The sequence below is a fragment of the Mobula birostris genome, chromosome 2, assembly GCF_030028105.1.
Source record: "Mobula birostris isolate sMobBir1 chromosome 2, sMobBir1.hap1, whole genome shotgun sequence".
NCBI lineage: Eukaryota > Metazoa > Chordata > Chondrichthyes > Myliobatiformes > Myliobatidae > Mobula > Mobula birostris.
In genome coordinates, this window is record NC_092371.1 from 5,269,037 (window position 1) to 5,288,889 (window position 19,853).

The following is a 19,853-nucleotide window of genomic DNA, read 5'->3' on the forward strand; positions in this document are numbered from 1 at the left end:
CATCACACACTCCCGGGGTCAGACAGAGAGTGAAGCTCCCTCTACACTGTCCCATCACACATTCCTGGGGTCAGACACAGAGTGAAACTCCCTCTACACTGTCCCATCACACACTCCCGGGGTCAGACACAGAGTGAAGCTCCCTCCACACCGTCCCATCACACACTCCCGGGGTCAGACACAGAGTGAAACGCCCTCTACACTGTCCCATCACACACTCCCGGGGTCAGACACAGAGAGGAGCTGTGCTGACTGAGCTGGGAGAAATCGAGGCAAAACTACTGGATAAAGTTCGTGGAATACTTTGGAGGTGTCTCTAAAAGTCTCTTGGACAACCGAGTGAGTGACGGCGCTGGTGTGGAAACTCGGTGTGGAGTTTTCTGCCGGTTTGGGCTGGGTTTGTCGGCGGCTGCTAACTGCGTAGCTCCCAGCTGCGGCCGCTGGCAACTCGCCAGGAAGCCGGTTCGCTCCAAAACCGGAGGCAAACGCCGTCGTTCCCCCCCATTGACAGCGGGGTAACGTTCCTCCTCCATTGTTTTCCTGATTTTCGTCCGGTGTTGGTGCCGGAGCATCTGGAAGGACGTTTCGGCCTCTCCCGGCCTGGGTCTCTGCAAGTCCGACGGAGCCTTTCCTGGCGTCGAGCCAGCGAGGAACTGTCGACTGCAAACTTTCCCGGCCAGTTATTCGACTCGTTCCAGGACTTCTAACCGGCACCGCTATAGGATTCTCGGACTGGAAAGAGCGCCAGCATGCCGGACCGGTCTCCGGGGAGTCGCGGGCCTTCGGGGAGTTATGCAAGGGCGGCTGCCTCCCCGGCCTCGGACAACGCCCTTTTTCGGTCGGTGAAGGTGGAACGTGGGGTGCAATGTATTTTGCGCCCTGGAATGACACTAGAAAAGTGTACGGAGGCAATGGAGGACCTTGTTGGGAAAGGTGGTATTCTGGCCACCGAGAAGGAGTTCGGAAAGGCGGTGTTTTATCTGGCGAATGAAGAGCTAGTGCACCGGGCCCTAAGCAGGGGAGTCACGGTAGACAACATCTTTTTACCTATGGAGCTGGTGACGGCCCCCACGCAACGTATCGTGCTTGGGCATGTTAAACCTTTCATTCCAAATGAGGACTTGCTACCCCCACTGGCCCGTTTAGGGCAAGTAAGGTCGGAGATCACTGCCATCCGACACAAATTTAAGAGACGCACCCTCCACACCGTAATCTCTTTCCGGCGTCAGGTATTCATGCAGCTGGAAAGGGAGGACGATGTTGAGGGCCGGTTTACTGTCCGGCACGAGGGAGTGGATTATCAGGTGTACTGGAGCTCCGAGCGCCCGCGGTGCCATGCGTGCAGGGGGGTGGGGCACTTTCGGAGGGACTGTCCTGCCGCCCGGAACCCGAGGGAGCCCATTTCGGGCACCAGTGCCCCAGCTACCTCTCCCCCTGATCCTACTCCTGCGCGTGCGTCTGCGCCTGCATCTGACCCTGCCCCCGCCCGTGATCCTGCCCCAGCCCCTCACCCTGCCCCTGCCCCTGCCCCTACCCCTACGGTTGGGTCGGTCCCTGCTCCTCTCCCTGTGGTTCAGGTGGGGGACGGGGTGGAGTCTGTGCGGAGTAAGAAGGCAAAGGGGAAATCCAAACACAGTAAGAAGCGGGCCTTTGAGGCTGCAGAGCTCACGCCCATTTCGCCTGAAGTGGAGCGTGGGGCTCGGGGAGGTGCGCAAGCAGACGGGGCGATGGAAACAGAGAGCGCCGCCCCATCGTGAAGCCTGCACCTGTGTGCTCCTCCGGTGTGAAGAGGAGAAGGGAACGTTCCCGCAAGAGGGCAGGGGATGTAGATGCGGAGGAGTCCCAGGAAGGGGTGGGAATCCGGGTAGGGGTTGGTTCTAAACCTGAGTCCCCAAATGTTGCCACCAGTCCTGGGGAAGATGGTGTGGTTGTGCAAATAGCTTGTGATAGCCCTGTTTGCACAAATGAGGCAGCCCTGGAGGCCTCCACCCAGGACCTACAAGTCAGCGCCTCTCTGGAGGCCAGTGTACCAAATAATGTAAGAGGAGACGAGACAAAGCTCTCTCATTCTCAGCACCAGGCTGCTTGTGAATCCCTTGGACCAAAGGTGCCGGGTTCCCCTCTATGCCTGCCCCCTGGGGAGGGCGGTTTTCTGTGCACGTCGACCCCAGCAATTAATGACTTGCAGGGAGTCCCTGGGGATTGTCCCTCCACTGTCGCAAATGTGGATGAGGCTGATGCGACGGTGGAGCGGGCAGGTAAGAGCGAGGTGCCCGCTGCGCGGTATGGATCACAAGCGCAGCCATCTTTTGGAACATGCGGGGAGGCCGATGGGGATTCTGTCTGCAGTGACGGGTTGGAGGGGGACTCTTTCGATAGTGAAATAATGGACATCCTCACCCCTCCTGAGAAGTCCCCATTGATACCTGTAGAGGAAATTAAGCATTTCATTCTTACCTCTGAGGGTGCCAAGCACCGGCCTCAACTAGCCTCGCTACGCTGGCCCAGCATGCCGAGGCTGGTGAGGTCCCTGCGAGTCATCCTCGGACGAAAGGGAAAGGGAAAGAGGAATGCGGTGGCGGGGAACGACAGACGGCAACTAAAATCTTTCCTAGATGACCTAGTAAGGGACATTAGAGGGAGAAGCAGCCTCGCTCCTACGGGGGATGGTGGGTCACAGGGTGTCGCTGGTACCGCTCGAGCCCGGAAGGCAAAAAGTAACCTTGCTTTCTTTCCGGACAGTGTGGTGGAGGGCGCCTCCGCTCTCACCGAAATGGGCACAGCTGCTGAGCCCTAGTGTGCTCCCGCCATGAAGCTTACCATAGCTAGTCTCAACGTAAACGGCAGCAGGGGTCCTCTTCGCAGGCATAACAATCTCTCAGCCCTCAGGGATGGGCGATATACGGTGAGTTTCCTGCAGGAAACCCATACCATCCCTGGGGACGAGTCTGCTTGGCTCCTGGAGTGGCGGGGCGGGGTCTACATGAGCCACCTCAGCTCCATTTCTAGCGGGGTGGCGATCCTGTTGGCCCCGACCTTCCAGCCAGTAATTGAAAGAGTCCAGGACGTTGTGCCCGGCCGTCTGCTCCACCTGGTTGTGCGCCTGGATGGCGTACCATTGCATTTTATCAATGTGTATGCTCCCAGGCGCGGTGTGATGCAGACGCGCCTATTCTGCCAGCTGTCCACCCTGCTGAGCTCCATCGATCCTGGGGATTGCGTCATCCTCGGGGGAGATTTCAATTGTACCCTCGAGGCGGAGGACCGTTCGGGCCTCCAACGCGACCCAGCATCGGCAAAAAAGTTAAAGGAGCTAGTCGGCTCCTTTGACTTGGTGGACAGCTGGCGGAATCTTCACCCCAACTCTAGCGCCTTCTCGAGAAGGTCTAGAGAAGGGGGTTCCAGGATAGACCGCATTTACATCTCTCGGGCCTACGTCTCCCGCGTGTCGGCGTCCTCCATGCGGCCGGTGTCGTGCTCGGATCATCACCTTGTGTGGGTGGAATTTATTCCACTACACCCTCGGGTGGGATCCGGGTACTGGCATTTTAACAACCGGCTGCTGGAGGACAGCCGATTCCGGGATTCGTTCCGAGCTTTCTGGGTCTCCTGGAAGGAGAGGCGGAGAGATTTCTGCTCCCTACGGCTATGGTGGGATGTGGGCAAAGCCCACATCCGGTTTTTATGTCGGGAGTACACTAGGGGGTCGACAAAGAGGCGGAGCTCTGAGGTTGAGCGGCTTGAGAGAGCGTTGCTTGACCTGGAATCCCGCCTCGGTCCGACCGCTGGAGACCAACAGCTGTGGCAGGAATACCAGGAGAAGAAGGACGCACTAAGGAACCTGCAGCTCCAGCAGTCCCGAGGTGCGTACGTGAGGTCACGGATCCAAATGCTGCAGGATTTGGACCGTGGCTCACCCTTCTTCTACTCGTTGGAAAGGTGGCGGGGAGTTCAAAAGCAGCTAGTGGAGCTGCTGGCTGCCGATGGCTCCTCCATCACGGACCCTGATGGAATTAACAACGAGGTCCGTTCATTCTATCGGTCCTTATTCTCGCCTGATCCGTCAAATGCGGAGGCGTGTAATGAGGTCTGGGAGGATTTGCCGAAGGTCAGCCCAGAGGACGCAGTGCGTCTGGATGCCCCCCTGACTCGGGAGGAGCTGTCCACTGCCCTTCGGCAACTCCGGAGGGGCAAGTCCCCTGGTTTGGATGGACTGAGTGTTGAGTTTTATCAGGCTTTTTGGGATGTCCTGGGGGATGATTACAGCCTTGTCCTAGGGGAGAGCCTAGCCACCGGAGAAATGCCCCTCTCATGGCGGAGAGCTGTTGTGGTCCTACTGCCCAAGAAGGGAGACCTCCGCCTGCTAAAGAACTGGCGGCCGGTCTCCCTCTTGTGCGTGGACTACAAGATCTTCGCCCGGGCAATGGCCAACCGTCTGGGTTCGGTAATTGGACAGGTGGTCCATCCTGACCAATCTTATACAGTCCCGGGCCGCTCCATCCAGGACAATGTCCACCTAGTACGGGACCTGATCCACCTACTCCAGGAGACTGGGACCCCGGCAGCGTTTCTTTCTCTTGATCAGGAGAAGGCTTTTGACCGGGTGGACCACAGTTTCCTGGTGGGCACCCTGCAGGCTTTTGGGCTCGGACCACACTTTGTGGCCCGAGTTCGGCTCCTGTACTCTGCCGCAGAGTGCCTAGTTAAAATTAATGGATCATTGACAGGACCTATCCACTTCCGAAGAGGAGTGCGTCAAGGGTGCCCCATGTCCGGTCAACTGTATGCGATCTGTGTCGAGCCATTCCTCGGCCTTCTTCGGCGAAGGCTGACAGGTCTGGTTCTGCGTGAACCGGACATGGGGGTCGTCCTCTCGGCCTACGCCGATGACGTACTCCTCATGATGACAGACCCCTGTGACCTGCGGAGGATGCGCGAGTGCCAAGATGTTTTCTCGGCGGCATCCTCCGCCAGGATCAACTGGGCGAAATGTTCCGGACTCTTAGTAGGCCAGTGGCAGGTGGACTCCCTGCCGGAGGAGATGAGAGCTTTTGAGTGGAGCACCAGACGTCTTCTCTATCTGGGAGTCTACCTGAGTCCTTCTGGGGAGACCTGGCTGGCGAACTGGCAGGACCTGGAGACAAAGGTCATGGCCCGGCTAGGGCGCTGGTCAGGCCTTCTCAGGGTGCTTTCCTATCGAGGCAGGGTGGTGGTCATAAACCAGCTGGTGGCCTCCATGTTGTGGTACCGGATGGTCACCTTGGCCCCCCCTGCCCCTTTTGTTGCGAGAATGCAGAGGAAGCTAGTGGACTTCTTCTGGGGAAACAGGAAACACTGGGTCTCTGCAGCGGTTCTGAGTCTCCCAGAAGGAGAGGGCGGACAGTCGCTGGTGTGTGTACGCACACGACTGGCGGCTCTCCGCCTCAGGACGCTGCAGAGATTCCTGTACGCCGAGCACCCTCCCAGGTGGCACGTGTTGGCGACTTTCTTCCTCCGGAGGGGCTGCTGTCTTGCCGAAGATATGCAGCTACCACCGGCGGGCGTCAGCCGTGCTGCTTTGCAGAGGCTGCCCGGCTTCTATCAGGACCTACTGAGAGTCTGGAACATGGTTGCCTCAGGCCGGGAATCCCCTCCTCTGGCAGAGGGCGGGGTCCTGGCCGACCCTTGCCCTGTCTCAACGGATGTCAGTGCGGCTCAGGTGTGTGGAACGACTCGGGCTGAGCTGCTCGTCGGGCCCAGGCCCCGCAGCCTTGCCCGAGAGACGAATCCACACAACTTGAGCCGTCTTTCATCAACACCCACAATCCCATTTAGGGATGCAGGCAGGAGGTACCTTTATGGGCTGCTGCTCCACACCCTCCACTTCCTAGCATTTGTCCACCGTCCCGACACGCCATGGCGGTCGGTCTTTCCACCTGGAGGTGAGGGGGGTCCCCAGTGGAAGTCCCTCTACAAGGGAGTCCTTCCCATGCACCTTGGGGATCTCGGCTGGAGGGTGCTGCATAAAGCGGTGCCCTGCAATAAGTTCTTTAGTTTGTACACGGATCTCCCAGCCGCGTGTCACTTCTGCGGGCTGGAGGAGACCGTGTACCATATGTACGTGGAGTGTGTGAGGCTGCAGCCCCTTTTCGCGTATTTGCGTGGGCTGCTTCTCGCCTTCTGGTTGCATTTCAGTCCCACCCTATTCATATATGGTCATCCAGTAAGGAGGGGGGCACAGAGGGATGAGGATGTCCTTGTCAACTTGCTCCTGGGGCTGGCGAAAATTGCCATCCGTGGCTCCTGGAAAAGGGTGGCAGGAGGTTCTCCCCGGGCGGACTGCCTGGCTATGTTTAGGGGGTATGTTCGAGCCCGGGTGAACATTGAAAAGGAATACGCACAGTCCACGGCGACCGTCGAGATGTTCCGGGACCGTTGGGCTCCGCGGGGTGTAAATGCCATCATTGACGAGGATGGCAATATATTGGTTTAACATGTATTGTCTGTTTGTAGTGTAGTAAATGTGTTATTCACTGGGTTTGTAAATATTGTATAACACCGACATTTGTAATAAAGAATTTTGTAAAAAAAAAAAAAAAAAAAGGGTCAGACACAGAGTGAAACTCCCTCCACACCGTCCCATCACACACTCCCAGGGTCAGACACAGAGTGAAACTCCCTCTACACCGTCCCTTCACACACTCCCGGGGTCAGACACACAGAGTGAAACTCCCTCTACACTGTCCCATCACACACTCCCGGGGTCAGACACAGAGCGAAGCTCCCTCTACACTGTCCCATCACACACTCCCGGGGTCAGACACAGAGTGAAACTCCCTCCACACTGTCCCAGCACACACTCCCGGGGTCAGACACAGAGTGAAACTCCCTCCACACTGTCCCAGCACACACTCCCGGGGTCAGACACAGAGTGAAACTCCCTCTACACTGTCCCAGCACACACTCCCGGGGTCAGACACAGAGTGAAACTCCCTCCACACTGTCCCAGCACACACTCCCGGGGTCAGACACAGAGTGAAACTCCCTCTACACCGTCCCATCACACACTCCCGGGGTCAGACACAGAGTGAAACTCCCTCTACACTGTCCCAGCACGCTCACAGAGGACTCACCAATGACGGACATGCGTTTGCGGATGTTGTTGAAGTCGAGGATGGCGAGCAGTTGGTAGGTGACGTCCCGCCCCAGTTCGCTCAGTGTCACCGTGCCAGGCGTTCGTGAGCGGAACACGAACCCGAAGTTGCGTGCAGCGGTAACCAGCGCCCCCTCGTCCGGGGACTGTGCCTTGTAGTACAGCTCTCCTGTGCGGGTAGGAATACACACCAGCTCAGCAGCCCTCCCACAGTGGCGCACCCACCCGCGGCACAGAGCAGCTGTGGGAAAAGCACACCTCCCACTGAGGCACGTCAGGGAGAGGGGGAGGAATAGACAGCATCTCGGAAGGATGTCCTCAGCACAATCCCAGACACGCCACAGTGGTCATGAGGGAATGCCCAGCTCTCTCAGCAGGGCACCCACCCTGGGCATGCATGGCACAGCGGTCATGGCGGAAAGCACACTTCGCACAGAGAGGTGCCAACGCTGGGCACACAGCCTGGAGGGGGAAAGCCCAGCTCCCACAATGGGGCTCCTACCCAGCAGACGCCCAGACACAACATTGCAGGCACCAGGAAAGCCTATCTCTCGCCGTGGGGCATCCCCTCTGGGCATACAGTGGGCATGGGTAAAGCCCAGCTCCTACAGCAGGGCGCCTGCAGGGCACACAGCACAATCCCAGACACGGCATTGCGGGCACTGGTAAAGCCCATATCACAGTGGGCACCGACCCTGGGCACACAGTGGGCATGGGGAAAGTATGCCTCCCTCATTGGTGAGGAGTGTGTGGCGTAGAAGTGGACAGAGGGATGGAGTGGGTGGGACAGATGAGGGGAATGGGAAGGTGAGGGTATGGGGGAGAGGAGAAGAAGGGGTTAGGAGGGGCGAGTGGGAAGCAGAAGGCACGGGTGGGGTTGGGATGGAGAAAGAGGTGGGAGAAAGGACAGTAAATGAAGGTGAACAATAGGATGGGGAGGATGGGGGAGGGTTAAATGGGGTGGGTTTCTGGGACTGATTTCAAGAATGGTGAGGTCTGGAGTGGATGTGATTCCTGGGAGGTGAAGGAGTCCCATCGAGGCCCTGGGTTTCCAGAGAGCTTCCAGGGGTTGGTGTTCTATCGTGGGCAGGGTTGTGGAACAATGAAAAGCTCCTGGAGACTGGGTAGGATCTAAGAGGTGGCATTTCTTCGTCTTCTTAGAGACATAGAAAATCTACAGCACAGAGGCCCTTCAGCCTATTTAGTCCATGCTGAACCATTATTTTGCCTAGTTCCATTGATCTTTACCTGGATCATAAACCTCCATACCCCTCCCATCCACGTGTCCAACCAAATGTCTCTTAAATGTTGACATCAACCCCGCACGTGCTGGCACCTCGTTCCACACTCTCACCACCCACTGACTGAAGGTTCCCCCTCATGTTCCACTAAAACATTTCACCTGTCGCCCTTAACCCTCAGTGGGAAGTAAATGGCAGGATACTTGGAAGTGTGGAGGAGCAGAGGGATCTTGGGGTACATGTCCACAGATCGCTGAAAGTTGCCTCACAGGTGGATAAGGTAGTTAAGAAAGCTTATGGGGTGTTAGCTTTCATAAGTCGAGGGATAGAGTTTAAGAGTCGCGTTGTAATGATGCAGCTCTATAAAACTCTGGTTAGGCCACACTTGGAGTACTGTGTCCAGTATTGGTCGCCTCACTATAGGAAGGATGTGGAAGCATTGGAAAGGGTACAGAGGAGATTTACCAGGATGTTGCCTGGTTTAGAAAGTATGCATTATGATCGGAGATTAAGGGAGCTAGGGCTTTACTCTTTGGAGAGAAGGAGGATGAGAGGAGACATGATAGAGGTGTACAAGATAATAAGAGGAATAGATAGAGTGGATAGCCAGCACCTCTTCCCCAGGGCACCACTGCTCAATACAAGAGGACATGGCTTTAAGGTAAGGGGTGCGAAGTTCAAGAGGGATATTAGAGGAAGGTTTTTTATTCAGAGAGTGGTTGGCGCATGGAATGCACTGCCTGAGTCAGTGGTGGAGGCAGATATACTCGTGAAGTTTAACAGACTACTAGACAGGTATATGGAGGAATTTAAGGTGGGGGGTTATATGGGAGGCAGGGTTTGAGGGTCGGCACAACATTGTGGGCCGAAGGGCCTGTACTGTGCTGTAGTATTCTATGTTCTATGTTCGATGTTCTATGAAAAATCCTGCTTGCATTTACCCTATGTATACCCCTCATGATATAGTGTACTTGAATCAAATCTACCATAAATCTTCTACACTCTGGGGAATAAAACCCTAATCTATTCATCCTTTTCCTGTAGCTCGGGTCTTCCAGTCCCAGCAACATCCTTGTAAATTTTCTCTACATGCTTTCAATCTTATTTACATCTTTCCTGTAGGTAGGTGACCAAAACTGCACACAATAATCCAAGGCCTCACCAACATCTCATACAACTTCAACATAACATCCCATCTCTTGTACTCAATACTTTTGATTTCTGAAGGCCAAGGTGACAAAAGCTTTCTTTAATGACCCTGTCTACCTGGGACGCCACTTTCAAGCAATTATGTATCTATATTCCCAGGCGTCTCTGTTCTACTACACTCCTCAGTGTCCTACTGCTCACTGTGATAAACCTACCCTGACCGGACCTTCCAATGTGCAACACCTCACACTTGTCCGCATTAAATTCCACCTGCCATCTTTCAGCCCATTTTTCCAGGTGGTGCATGCTTTGATAGATTCCTTCGCTGTCCACTACACCCCCAGTCTTGGTGTCAACCATAAATTTGCTGATCAGTTAACCACATTAGCAATCACATCATTGACGCAGATGACAAACAACAATGCCAAGACCAAAACATATGAGTTAAAGAGGCCACTTCAGAGTGACATCTATCACAAATAGGATTTATATGGGAATAAAAATGAGCTAATTTATCTTTGGACATATGGGCTCTGTGTACTACTTTAAATTGTATTAGTGTGTGTTTAGCACCTATAGAAGAAGTATTAACTAATTGAAACTTTTTTTCCCATTTCTCTATAGGTAAACAAAGTTGAAGTTCCCTTTCCCATTCATTTTTAATTTTATCAAATATACCTGGCTGTAATTTCATAATTATATCATAAATAATTGCTATTAATCCCTTCTGCATTACTGAACGCGTCTGATACAAGCTATTGGTCTAGTCCTGTTTTGTCTTTTTTTGGGTTTTTTTTTCTCTTTTCCTTTTGGGTTTTTTTTGTTTATATATATTTTTTTCTTTTTATTTCTTTTTTAATGACTAATTTCATTATGTTTGGAAGTCTTTTATATCTATGTTACTTAAAATTTGTTTTATATATGCTGATTAACATTATTCCAATTTCTTTGTACCAAATTTGTTGCTGAGTTTATAATTTTGAAAATTAATAAAAAGATTTAAAAAGAAAGAAAGACAAACAACAATGGACCCAGCACTGATCTCTGTGGTGCACCACTAGTCACGGGCCTCCAGTCAGACAGGCAACCATCATCTCTCACAAAGCCAATGTTTAATTCAATTTACTGCCTTATTTTGAACGACAAGCAACTGAACCTTATTGACCAACTTCCCACATGGGACTTTGTCAAATGCTTTGTTAAAGTTCATGCCTTGCCAACATCCACCGCCTTGCCTTCATCAACTTTCCTGGTAACTTCCTCGAAAAACTCTATAAGATTGGTTAGGTACGACCTACCACGCATAAAGCCTTGCTGACTATCCCGAATCAGTGCCTGTCTATCCAAATACTTAATATCATGACCCTTACAATACTGTCCAATAACTTTCCCACTGCTGATTTCAGGCTCACCGGCCTATAACTTCCTGGTTTATTCTTAGAACCTTTCTAAAACAACGGAACAACATTAGCTATCCTCTAATCCTTCAGATCCTACTACTGGATAACGATGTTTTAAACAACTCTGCTCGAGCCCCTGCAATCCCCATCGGGTCGTTGTTAGGCCCCGGGGATTTATCCACCCTAATTTGCCTCCAGACAGCAGACACCTTCTCTGTAATCTGTCTAGGGCACAAGACTTCACTGCCGCTTTGCCTCACATCCACAGACCCTGAATCCATCTCCTGAGTAAATACAGATGCAAAAAAAATTCTTCTACAATCTCCCCCATCTCTTTTTGGCTCCACGCAGATTACCGTTCTGATCTTCCAGAGGACCAGTTTTGTCCCCTGCAATCCTTTTGCTCTCAACATACCTGTAGAATCCCTTAGGATCCTCCTTCACCTCGTCTGTTAGAGCAACCTCGTGCTTTTGTTCACCCCTCCTGATTTCCTTTTTTTAAATGAGTTCTCTTTCATTTCTTATTCTCCTCAAGTACCTCATTTGTTCTCCCTGCCAATGCCTGCTACTGACCTTTTCTCTCTTAAACAATACTTCATGATCTCTTGAAAACCAAGGTTCCGTAAATCTGTTAACCTTGCCTTTTATTCTGAAAGGACCATACAAACTCTACTCTCAAAATTTCACATTTGAAGGCCTCCCACTTGTCCAGTACACCTCTGGCAGAAAACAGCCTGTCCCAAATCCTTTCTGATATGATCAAGATTGGCCTTTCTCCAATTTAGAATTTTAACCCAAGGGATGACCAGCCCATACTTTTCCATAATTACCTTGAAACTAATGGCATTATGATCAATGGTTGCAAAGTGTCACACAAACTTCTGTCACCTGCCCCGTCTCATTCCCCAATAGCAGATCCAGTATCACATTCTCTTGTTGGGACCTCTATGTATTGATTAAGGAAACATTCCTGAACACACTTGACAAACTCTACCCCATCCAGCCCTTTTACAGTGAGTCCCAGTCAATCTGCGGAAAGTTAAAATCACCTACTGTAACAACCTCATGCTTCTTGCAACAGTCTGCGATCTCTCTATAAATTTATTCCTCTAAACCCCTCGGACTGTTGGTGGTCTGTAATATAGTCCCATTAATGTGGTCATACCTTTCTTATTCCTCAGTTCCACCCATACCGCCTCACTAGACAAGCTCTCCAATCGTCCTACTGAGCACTGCATTGATGTTTTACCAAACTAGTAATGCCTCCTCTCCCCCTTTAATCCCTCCCACTCTGTCACACCTAAACCAATGGAAGCCCTGAACACTGAACTTCCAGTCCTACCCCCCGACAAACAATGGCTGCAATGCCATAATTCCATGTGCTTATCCATGCCCTAAGCTCATCCACCCTTCCTACAATACTCCTTCCATCCACCCTTCCTACAATACTCCTTCCATCCACCCTTCCTACAATACTCCTTCCATCAACCGTTCCTACAATACTCCTTCCATCAACCCTTCCTACAATACTCCTTCCATCAACCCTTCCTACAATACTCCTTCCATCCACCCTTCCTACAATACTCCTTCCATCCACCCTTCCTACAATACTCCTTCCATCAACCCTTCCTACAATACTCCTTCCATCAACCCTTCCTACAATACTCCTTCCATTGAAATATACACAGCTCAGAATATTAGTCCAACCTCCATCGTGCAGCACTAGCAAACCTTCCCGCTAAGATATTAGAGCACCCTGCCCCCCCTCCCCCAAGGTCAGGTGCAAACCACTCCTTCTGTACAGGTCTCACCTTCTCTGGAAGAGAGCGTGATGTTCCTCCCTCCTACACCAGCTCCTTAGCCACATGTTAAACTGTATGATCTTCCTGTTCTGGCCTCATTGGCACGTAGCACAGGTAGCAATCCTGAGATCACGACCCTGGGGGTCCTGTTCTTTAACTTAGCACTTAACTCCCTGAACTCCCTATACAGGACCTCGTCACCCCTCCTACCCACGTCACTGGTATCGGCACAGACCACGACCGCTGGCTGCTCACCCTCCCACTTTAAAGTGCTGTGGATTCAATCGGACATACCTCGGAACCTGGCACCCAGGAGGCAACGAGCCATTTGGGAATCTTATTCTCATCCACAGAACCTCCTTTCTGTTCTCCTATCGAAGGAATGAACTGCTATCACTACAGATCACCTCTTCGTTCACCCTCCCCCAACCCCCGCCTTTCCATTTTAAGCTACAGATCCAGACAGGTGCCAGAGACCTAAAATCTGTGGCTTTCACCTGCTAGGTTATCCCCCCACCCACAACAGTATCCAAAGTAATATATCTGTTGTTGTGGGGAACAGGGGTACCCTGCGCTGGCCTGCTGGCCCCCTTCCCCCGAAGGTCACCCATTTACCTGTGCCCTGTACCTTGGGTGTAACTACCTCCCTGTACGTCTTCTCTATCAACCCCTCAGCCCCCTGAATGATCCAGAGTTTATCCAGTTCCAGCTCCAACTCTTTAACGCGGATTGTTAGAAGCTTCAGCTGGACGCACGTTTGCAGGTATAGTCGTCACGGACACTGGCGATCTCCCTATCTTCCCACATCCCACTAGTGTCCTGCCTGGCATCCCCAGTGCTCCAAATGTAATGATATACAATCAATCTGCATCTTGACCTTTTCCTGAAGGCTTAAATCAATTGCAGGCAAAGGGAAAAACCAAGGAGAAATGGTAGAATATTCCACATTAAACAACCCGTTCAATTCCCATCCACGCTGAACAGAAGACCTTATGAATACACCACTCTGCTGACGTTGCCTATATTGGGTGACCACAAATAGACCGTTGCTAACTGTAACCTGAGTAGATGTAAAGGTACTTCACCCATTTCTGCCAGTAACGCCAAAACTGGGGATGATTTGATAAGCACCATAACATAACCTCGATTCCTGAGCTTGGACTTTATCGAGGGGCTTTCAGACCACTGGTCCAGCTGACCCAGAAACAACACATCCACAACCAAAGACAGATCTGATTAAAGCAAAATACATTTGTTTTAGTGACCTCCTACTCACACCCAACTACACACCTCAGCACATTAAGGGCTGTTTTACACTTCTCTAGAATTTTGTTCACATGCCCCTTCCATGGGAGCCTTGTGTCTGTCGCATACTTAGAAACTTTATCACTGACTTGTGTTTAACAGATTTACCGTATAACTTGAGATCAACTGTGGCTGCAATGTTCCTTTTAGAAAAACAAATAACTTGGGTCCTTGCAACAGAAAAGTTAAACCCCACCAATGCCCCTGCCCCTCTACTTCATTAGCAGCTGCTTGCATTTTCCTAATGATATAATTTATATCTCTGCCTCTCGTCCATACTGAACCATCATCAGAATCAGGTTTAATACCACTGGCAGACGTCATGAAATTTGTTGTTTTGCGGCAGCATTACATTGCAATACATAGTAATAAAATCTATAAGTTACAAGAAATACACATAAAAATTAAATTAAATAAGTCGTGCAAAAAGAAATCGGAAAAATACTAAGTAAGTGTTCATGGGGTCATTGTTCATTCAGAAATCTGATGGTGGAGGGGAAGAAGCTGTATCTGAAACATCGAGTGTGTGTCTTCAGGCTCCTGTACCTCCTCCCTGGTGGTAGCAATGGGAAGGGGGCCTGTCCTGGGTGATGGAGGTCTTTAATGATGGACGCCACCTTTTTGAGGCATCACCATTTGAAGGTGTCCTCGATGCTGGGGAGGCTAGTGCCCATGATGGAGCTGGCTGAGTTTACAACTTTCTGCAGCTTTTTCTGATCCTGTGCAGTAGCCCCTTCACACCAGACGGTGATGCAGTCAGTTAGAATGCTCTCCATGGTACATCTGTAGAAATTTGTGAGTGTCTTTGGTGAGAGGCCAAATCTTCTTAAACTCCTAGTGAAATATAGTCACTGTCGTGCTTTCTTTGCACACCCAAGAATTTGAAACTGCTCATCCCTTCCATTGCTGATCCCTCAACAAGGACTGGTGTGTGTTCCCTTGTCTTCCCCTTCCTGAAGTCCACAATCAGTTCCCTGGTCTTACTGACATTGAGTGCAAGGTTGTTGTTGCGACAACACTCAACCAGCTGATCTATCTCACTCCTGCACACCACATCATCACCACCTGACCTTCAGCCAACAGCAGTTGCGTTATAGATGACGTTTGAGCTGTGTCTAGCCACACATTGATGAGTATAGAGAGAGCAGGGCATGGGCTAAGCACACATCCTTGAGATGTGCTAGTGTTGTCAACGAGGAAGAGATGTCAATTTCGATCTGCACTGACCACGGTCTCCCGTAAGTCAAGAACCCAGTGGCAGAGGGAGGTACAGAGGCCCAGGTTTTGGAGCTTGTTGATTAGAACTGAGGGAATAATGGTGTTAAATGCTGAGCTGTATTCAATAAACAGCAGCCTGATGTCGGTGTCAAGCCCAGGTAATCCAAGGCCGATTGGAGAACCAGTGAGATTGCATCTGCTGTGGACCTATTGTGCTGACAGGCAAACTGCAGTGGGTCCAGGTCCTTGCTGAGGCAGGAGTTGATTCTCGCCATAATCAACCCCTCAAAGGTTTCCAGTCAAGATGGCACCAGTGCACCATGATTTCTCAGGAAACATCTTCAAAATCATCTATTATTTCACTTTTTCTATGCATTTTACTTAATCTTTTTATCTTAATTGTGTTTTGGAAACTGCTGGAGACAGTGACTTACAGTTTGGAGCTCAACTGAGTGATCTAGCACTCTGCTGCCCCAAAGAAAATTCCAGGAGAGGACTGTGAACATAAGCTGTCCCGAATAGACCAGAGATGGAACGCGGGGCCGTGATCGACTCAATTTCTCGCTGATTGAAACATCGAGTAAGATTGAGAACATCGAGGCTGGGCCGGGCCGAGGTTGCTCACCACAATAAGTCACGTTGGGTTGTTGTTCCGGAGGCCGTGTCTCGGTGGACGAGGACCTCATGGAAGGACTGAGCCGAGCTGTTGCTTTCCTCAACGCTGACGGAGAATGTTTCTGAAATTCTGAGGTTTATGGGATTATCGGTGTGGACTGTAGTTTATATTGCTCCCCTTCAGTTTTCTGTGCTTTCCTTCTTGTTGCGTGGGTGGGCGATGATACATCTTTTGGGCGAGGGAGGGGTTGGGGGTTTGATGTGGTTGATGTTACTGTCACTGTCTTTTTTGTGTGGGGATTAGGGGTTTGATAGTTTACTGTATCTGGGTGGGCAATCTGTTAGCCTTTGTGCGAGGGAGCGGTTGGGAGTTTAGGGGATTGTGAATTGTGTTTCTTTCTTTTCTGTGCTGGGGGGCGGGGTTTGATGTCTTTTCACGGTTATCTGGAGAAGACGAATCCCAGAATTGTATTCTATGCAAAGACTTTGATAATAAAATATACCTTTGAAAGCAGTGCATCACAGTAGATGTGAGTGCAACTGAATGATAGCTGTTAAGACAGCTCACCCTGCTCTTCTTGGGCACTGGTATGATTGCTGCCCTTTTGAAGCCGGTGGGAACCTCTGACCTCAGCAGTGAGAGATTGAAGATGTCCTTGAACATTCCCACCAGCTGGTTGGCACAGGTTTTCAGAACTCCACCAGGTACACCATCAGGGCCTGACAGCTTGCGGGGGTTCACCCTCGGAGACAGGGATCACAGGATCACCAGATGCTGCAGGGATTCGCAGAGATATAGTTTATTCCCCCCTTCAAAGCGTGCTTAAGAGGCATTGAGCTCACCTGGGAGAGGAGCATGACTGCCACTCATGGTGTTGGATTTCACTTTGTAGGAAGGAATGGCCTGGAAACCCTGCCAAAGCTGACGTGCCTCCAATTCTGTCTCTAACCTCAGTTAGAATTTTTTTTTTAGCTCTTAAGACAGCCTTCCATAGGTCGTACCTGGACTTACTGTAAAGTTCTCAATCACCGGTCTTGAATACCACCTATCTAGCCCTCAGCAGACTACAAATCTCCTGGTTCATCCATGGGTTTTGGTTTGGGTATGTCTGATATGTTCCTGAAGGCACACACTCATCGATGCAGGTCTTGGTGAAGTCAGTGACAACTGACTCAAAGATGAGTCCCTGAATATTATCCAGTCCACTGCCTAAAGCAGCCTCGTAGGCACTCCCATTTCCCCTTGACCATACCTTCTTCGTCCTCACCACCAGTGCTGCGATCTTTAATCTCTGTCTATACCCTGGGAGTAGAAGTCCAGCCAGGTGTTTGGACTTTCCAAAGTGTGGGCGTGGGACGGCACAGTAAACATTCTTTATGGTGGTATAACAGTGGCCAAGTGTGTTGTTCCTCTGGCTCCACAGGTGATATATTGTGGTAGCTGTTTAGAGACTTCCAGCTGGTCTGGTTGGAATTTCCCACAATGATAGGGAACGCACCAGGATGCGCTGCTCAGCATCTGCTGATTACGGAGCTCAGTGCTTCCAGTGCCCGGCTGGCCGCGGCCCGAGGTGGAATATACACCGCCACCAGGATGACGGCGGAAAGCTCCCTCGGCAGGGTGAGCTGTCTTCTGTGATGCAGTACTTTCAAAGGTATATTTTACTATCAAAGTCTTTGCATAGAATACAACTCTGGGATTCGTCTTCTCCAGATAACCGTGAAAAGACATTTGACTGCAAGATGTTCCAGGTCGGGTGAGCAGGACCGAGACAGAACTGCCACATCTGTGCACCATAATGGTTAGTTTACTCCATCTCCTCTGCCTTTAGAAGACAGAGCCACCCTGTCTTCACGGTGAATGCTGAAACCGTGGAGCTGCAGCGCTGCGGCGAAACTGGGAGATAGGGATGTTTCCGTAAAGCAAAGCACGTAGCAGTCCCCAGACATGGCAATTTTACTCCAAGGTCTTCAGTTTTACTTTTTAGAGTGTACATTTGGCAGCAGGATAGTTGGGAGTTATTGGGGGGGGGTGGGCGATCTAAAGCCTGTGTTTCAATCCTACTTGTGGCTTAGCAGGCTTCCTCACATCCTCTTCCTTAAAGGGAAACTGAACTCTCGAACAGAGTCTGTCGTCCGGGATCCAATGATTAAGAGTATCAATAGATATTAAAAAGGAGTGGGTTACATACATTCCCCGTGGAGTCACGTTCTCCATCTCATAATCCTTGGGGAATGTTGTTCCCATCCTAACTTGTAGCTTCCTGTCCCTGGTCACATAGAAAATCTTAAATCCAATTGAACATTCTACCAATTCCCGTCTTTAAGCAGCAACCCTTGTGTCCTGTCCATAAGCTTTCTCTACATCAAAGGAAACTGCTGTCACTCATTCTTCATTAACTCGGGCCTTATGAATATCAGATTCCAAACTTAACACCAGTTCAGATTGGTATACAGCTCATTTTTCACAACTTTCCACAAAATGAGAAAGCCTTTCAATAACCACTCATTCCATCGTCGTACATGCATATGCAGTTACTGGAATAGATCTATAACGGGAAGGATCTGATTGATCCCTACCAGCTTTCAACATATGGATAATTGTTAATTTCTAGGAAAGAGGAGGTCTCCCTTCAACCCACATTATACTAAAAAATTTCAAAACCAACCTAAGTTTCTAATCTGGTGACTGTGTAAACATGTTATAACAAATATGATCTTTCCCAGCTGATGCCTGACCAGTGCCATTAATAGCCCTTTCACATTCAGACAATGTAAATTCAACATCCAAGCAGAAACTGGAACATTCTTTTTCTCTGCAATTTGATGACTGCTTGCCAAAACTGTTTCTCTATAAGACCTGTCTTCTTTACTTAAATTGGCCAAACTTTGTAGACTGACGTATGTTTTTGCTAACAATTTTGCTTTTTCAGAGTCAGTAACTGTGGCCTTCTCCCCACCATACAAAACCGGTAACGCGTTAAGTTTTTTAACACCCCCTCATTTTCCATATCAAACCCCAAACTTTCCTGACCTGAATTTCCTTCCCAATGCTATCACAGGACGTTCTGCAATATATCTTCTTTGCCCTTCTCACTACCTTTATTGCAATGGCTTGGGCTCTTTTATATTGTATAAAAGACAAACAGGAGTACCACTGCCTAACTTTTTTAAAAGCTATATTCCACTCTTTCACAGTTCTTTTACATTCGTCTGCCCACCAGGGAAGTTTTCATTTTATTATCTCCCTACATCTTGAGAATTGCTTACTTAGTTATTGAGTAGAGTACAGAGCACAAGGTACTATCACTCAGCTTGATAGCTTCCAAAACCAAATGTCCAGGGAATCTACTTTCACATAAATCTTCAAATACAGTTAATTGGGCCATCGGTTCATCAGGGCAGCTGCTTATTTGGGCTCGTAAAGAACAAAAACTAATTGAGAAAATAGCTGGAATTCCCTTTGTTTATTTGGGACACTGTGCTGCCTAATGGGGGCTGGAGACTCTTTGTTTGGAGATGTCAGGAATGGCTGGGAGTTACAATGATTTCACTACTTCAACAAGTTAAGAATTACAAAAATTTGAAGGTATTAACAATCATCTTCAATGTTACAATGAAAATGAAGATTTGGAGGATGCAGTTGTCGAAAGCACTTTATGAAGACAGTCCATATTCTGCATCAGGTGTCTGCACTGATTTTGTTCATTTACTGTCAATCAAATGAACATGACAGCATACGCTGGATGAATTCCTCCATCGATAACTATTAGGAACTCATACATAGTTTTATAGTACTGTAGTGATAAAGTTTAAGGGAATGAGGGATTCTCAAGATCCCTGTAAACAATGGATTCAGTACTGACTATGTCTGTGACTGCAGTGTGTTTGAATAATGTCTCACAGCTGCTTTCTTTGGAGCAAGATGATTAAAGTTTACCCAGATCCACATAAGATGTCTCTGGGCTTTTCACACCTTTTGATTCTGACA

At 49.9% G+C, this 19,853-nt stretch overlaps 1 protein-coding gene across 1 annotated transcript in view; it reads right to left on the reverse strand.

Moving 5' to 3' along the window:
• Positions 1–19,853, reverse strand: part of LOC140211579 (phospholipid-transporting ATPase ID-like) — a 101,870-nt gene that overhangs the window by 39,801 nt on the left and 42,216 nt on the right. Inside the window, 1 exon segment of the mRNA XM_072281448.1 lies at positions 7,113–7,301. Coding sequence (XP_072137549.1) covers positions 7,113–7,301 — 189 coding nt within the window.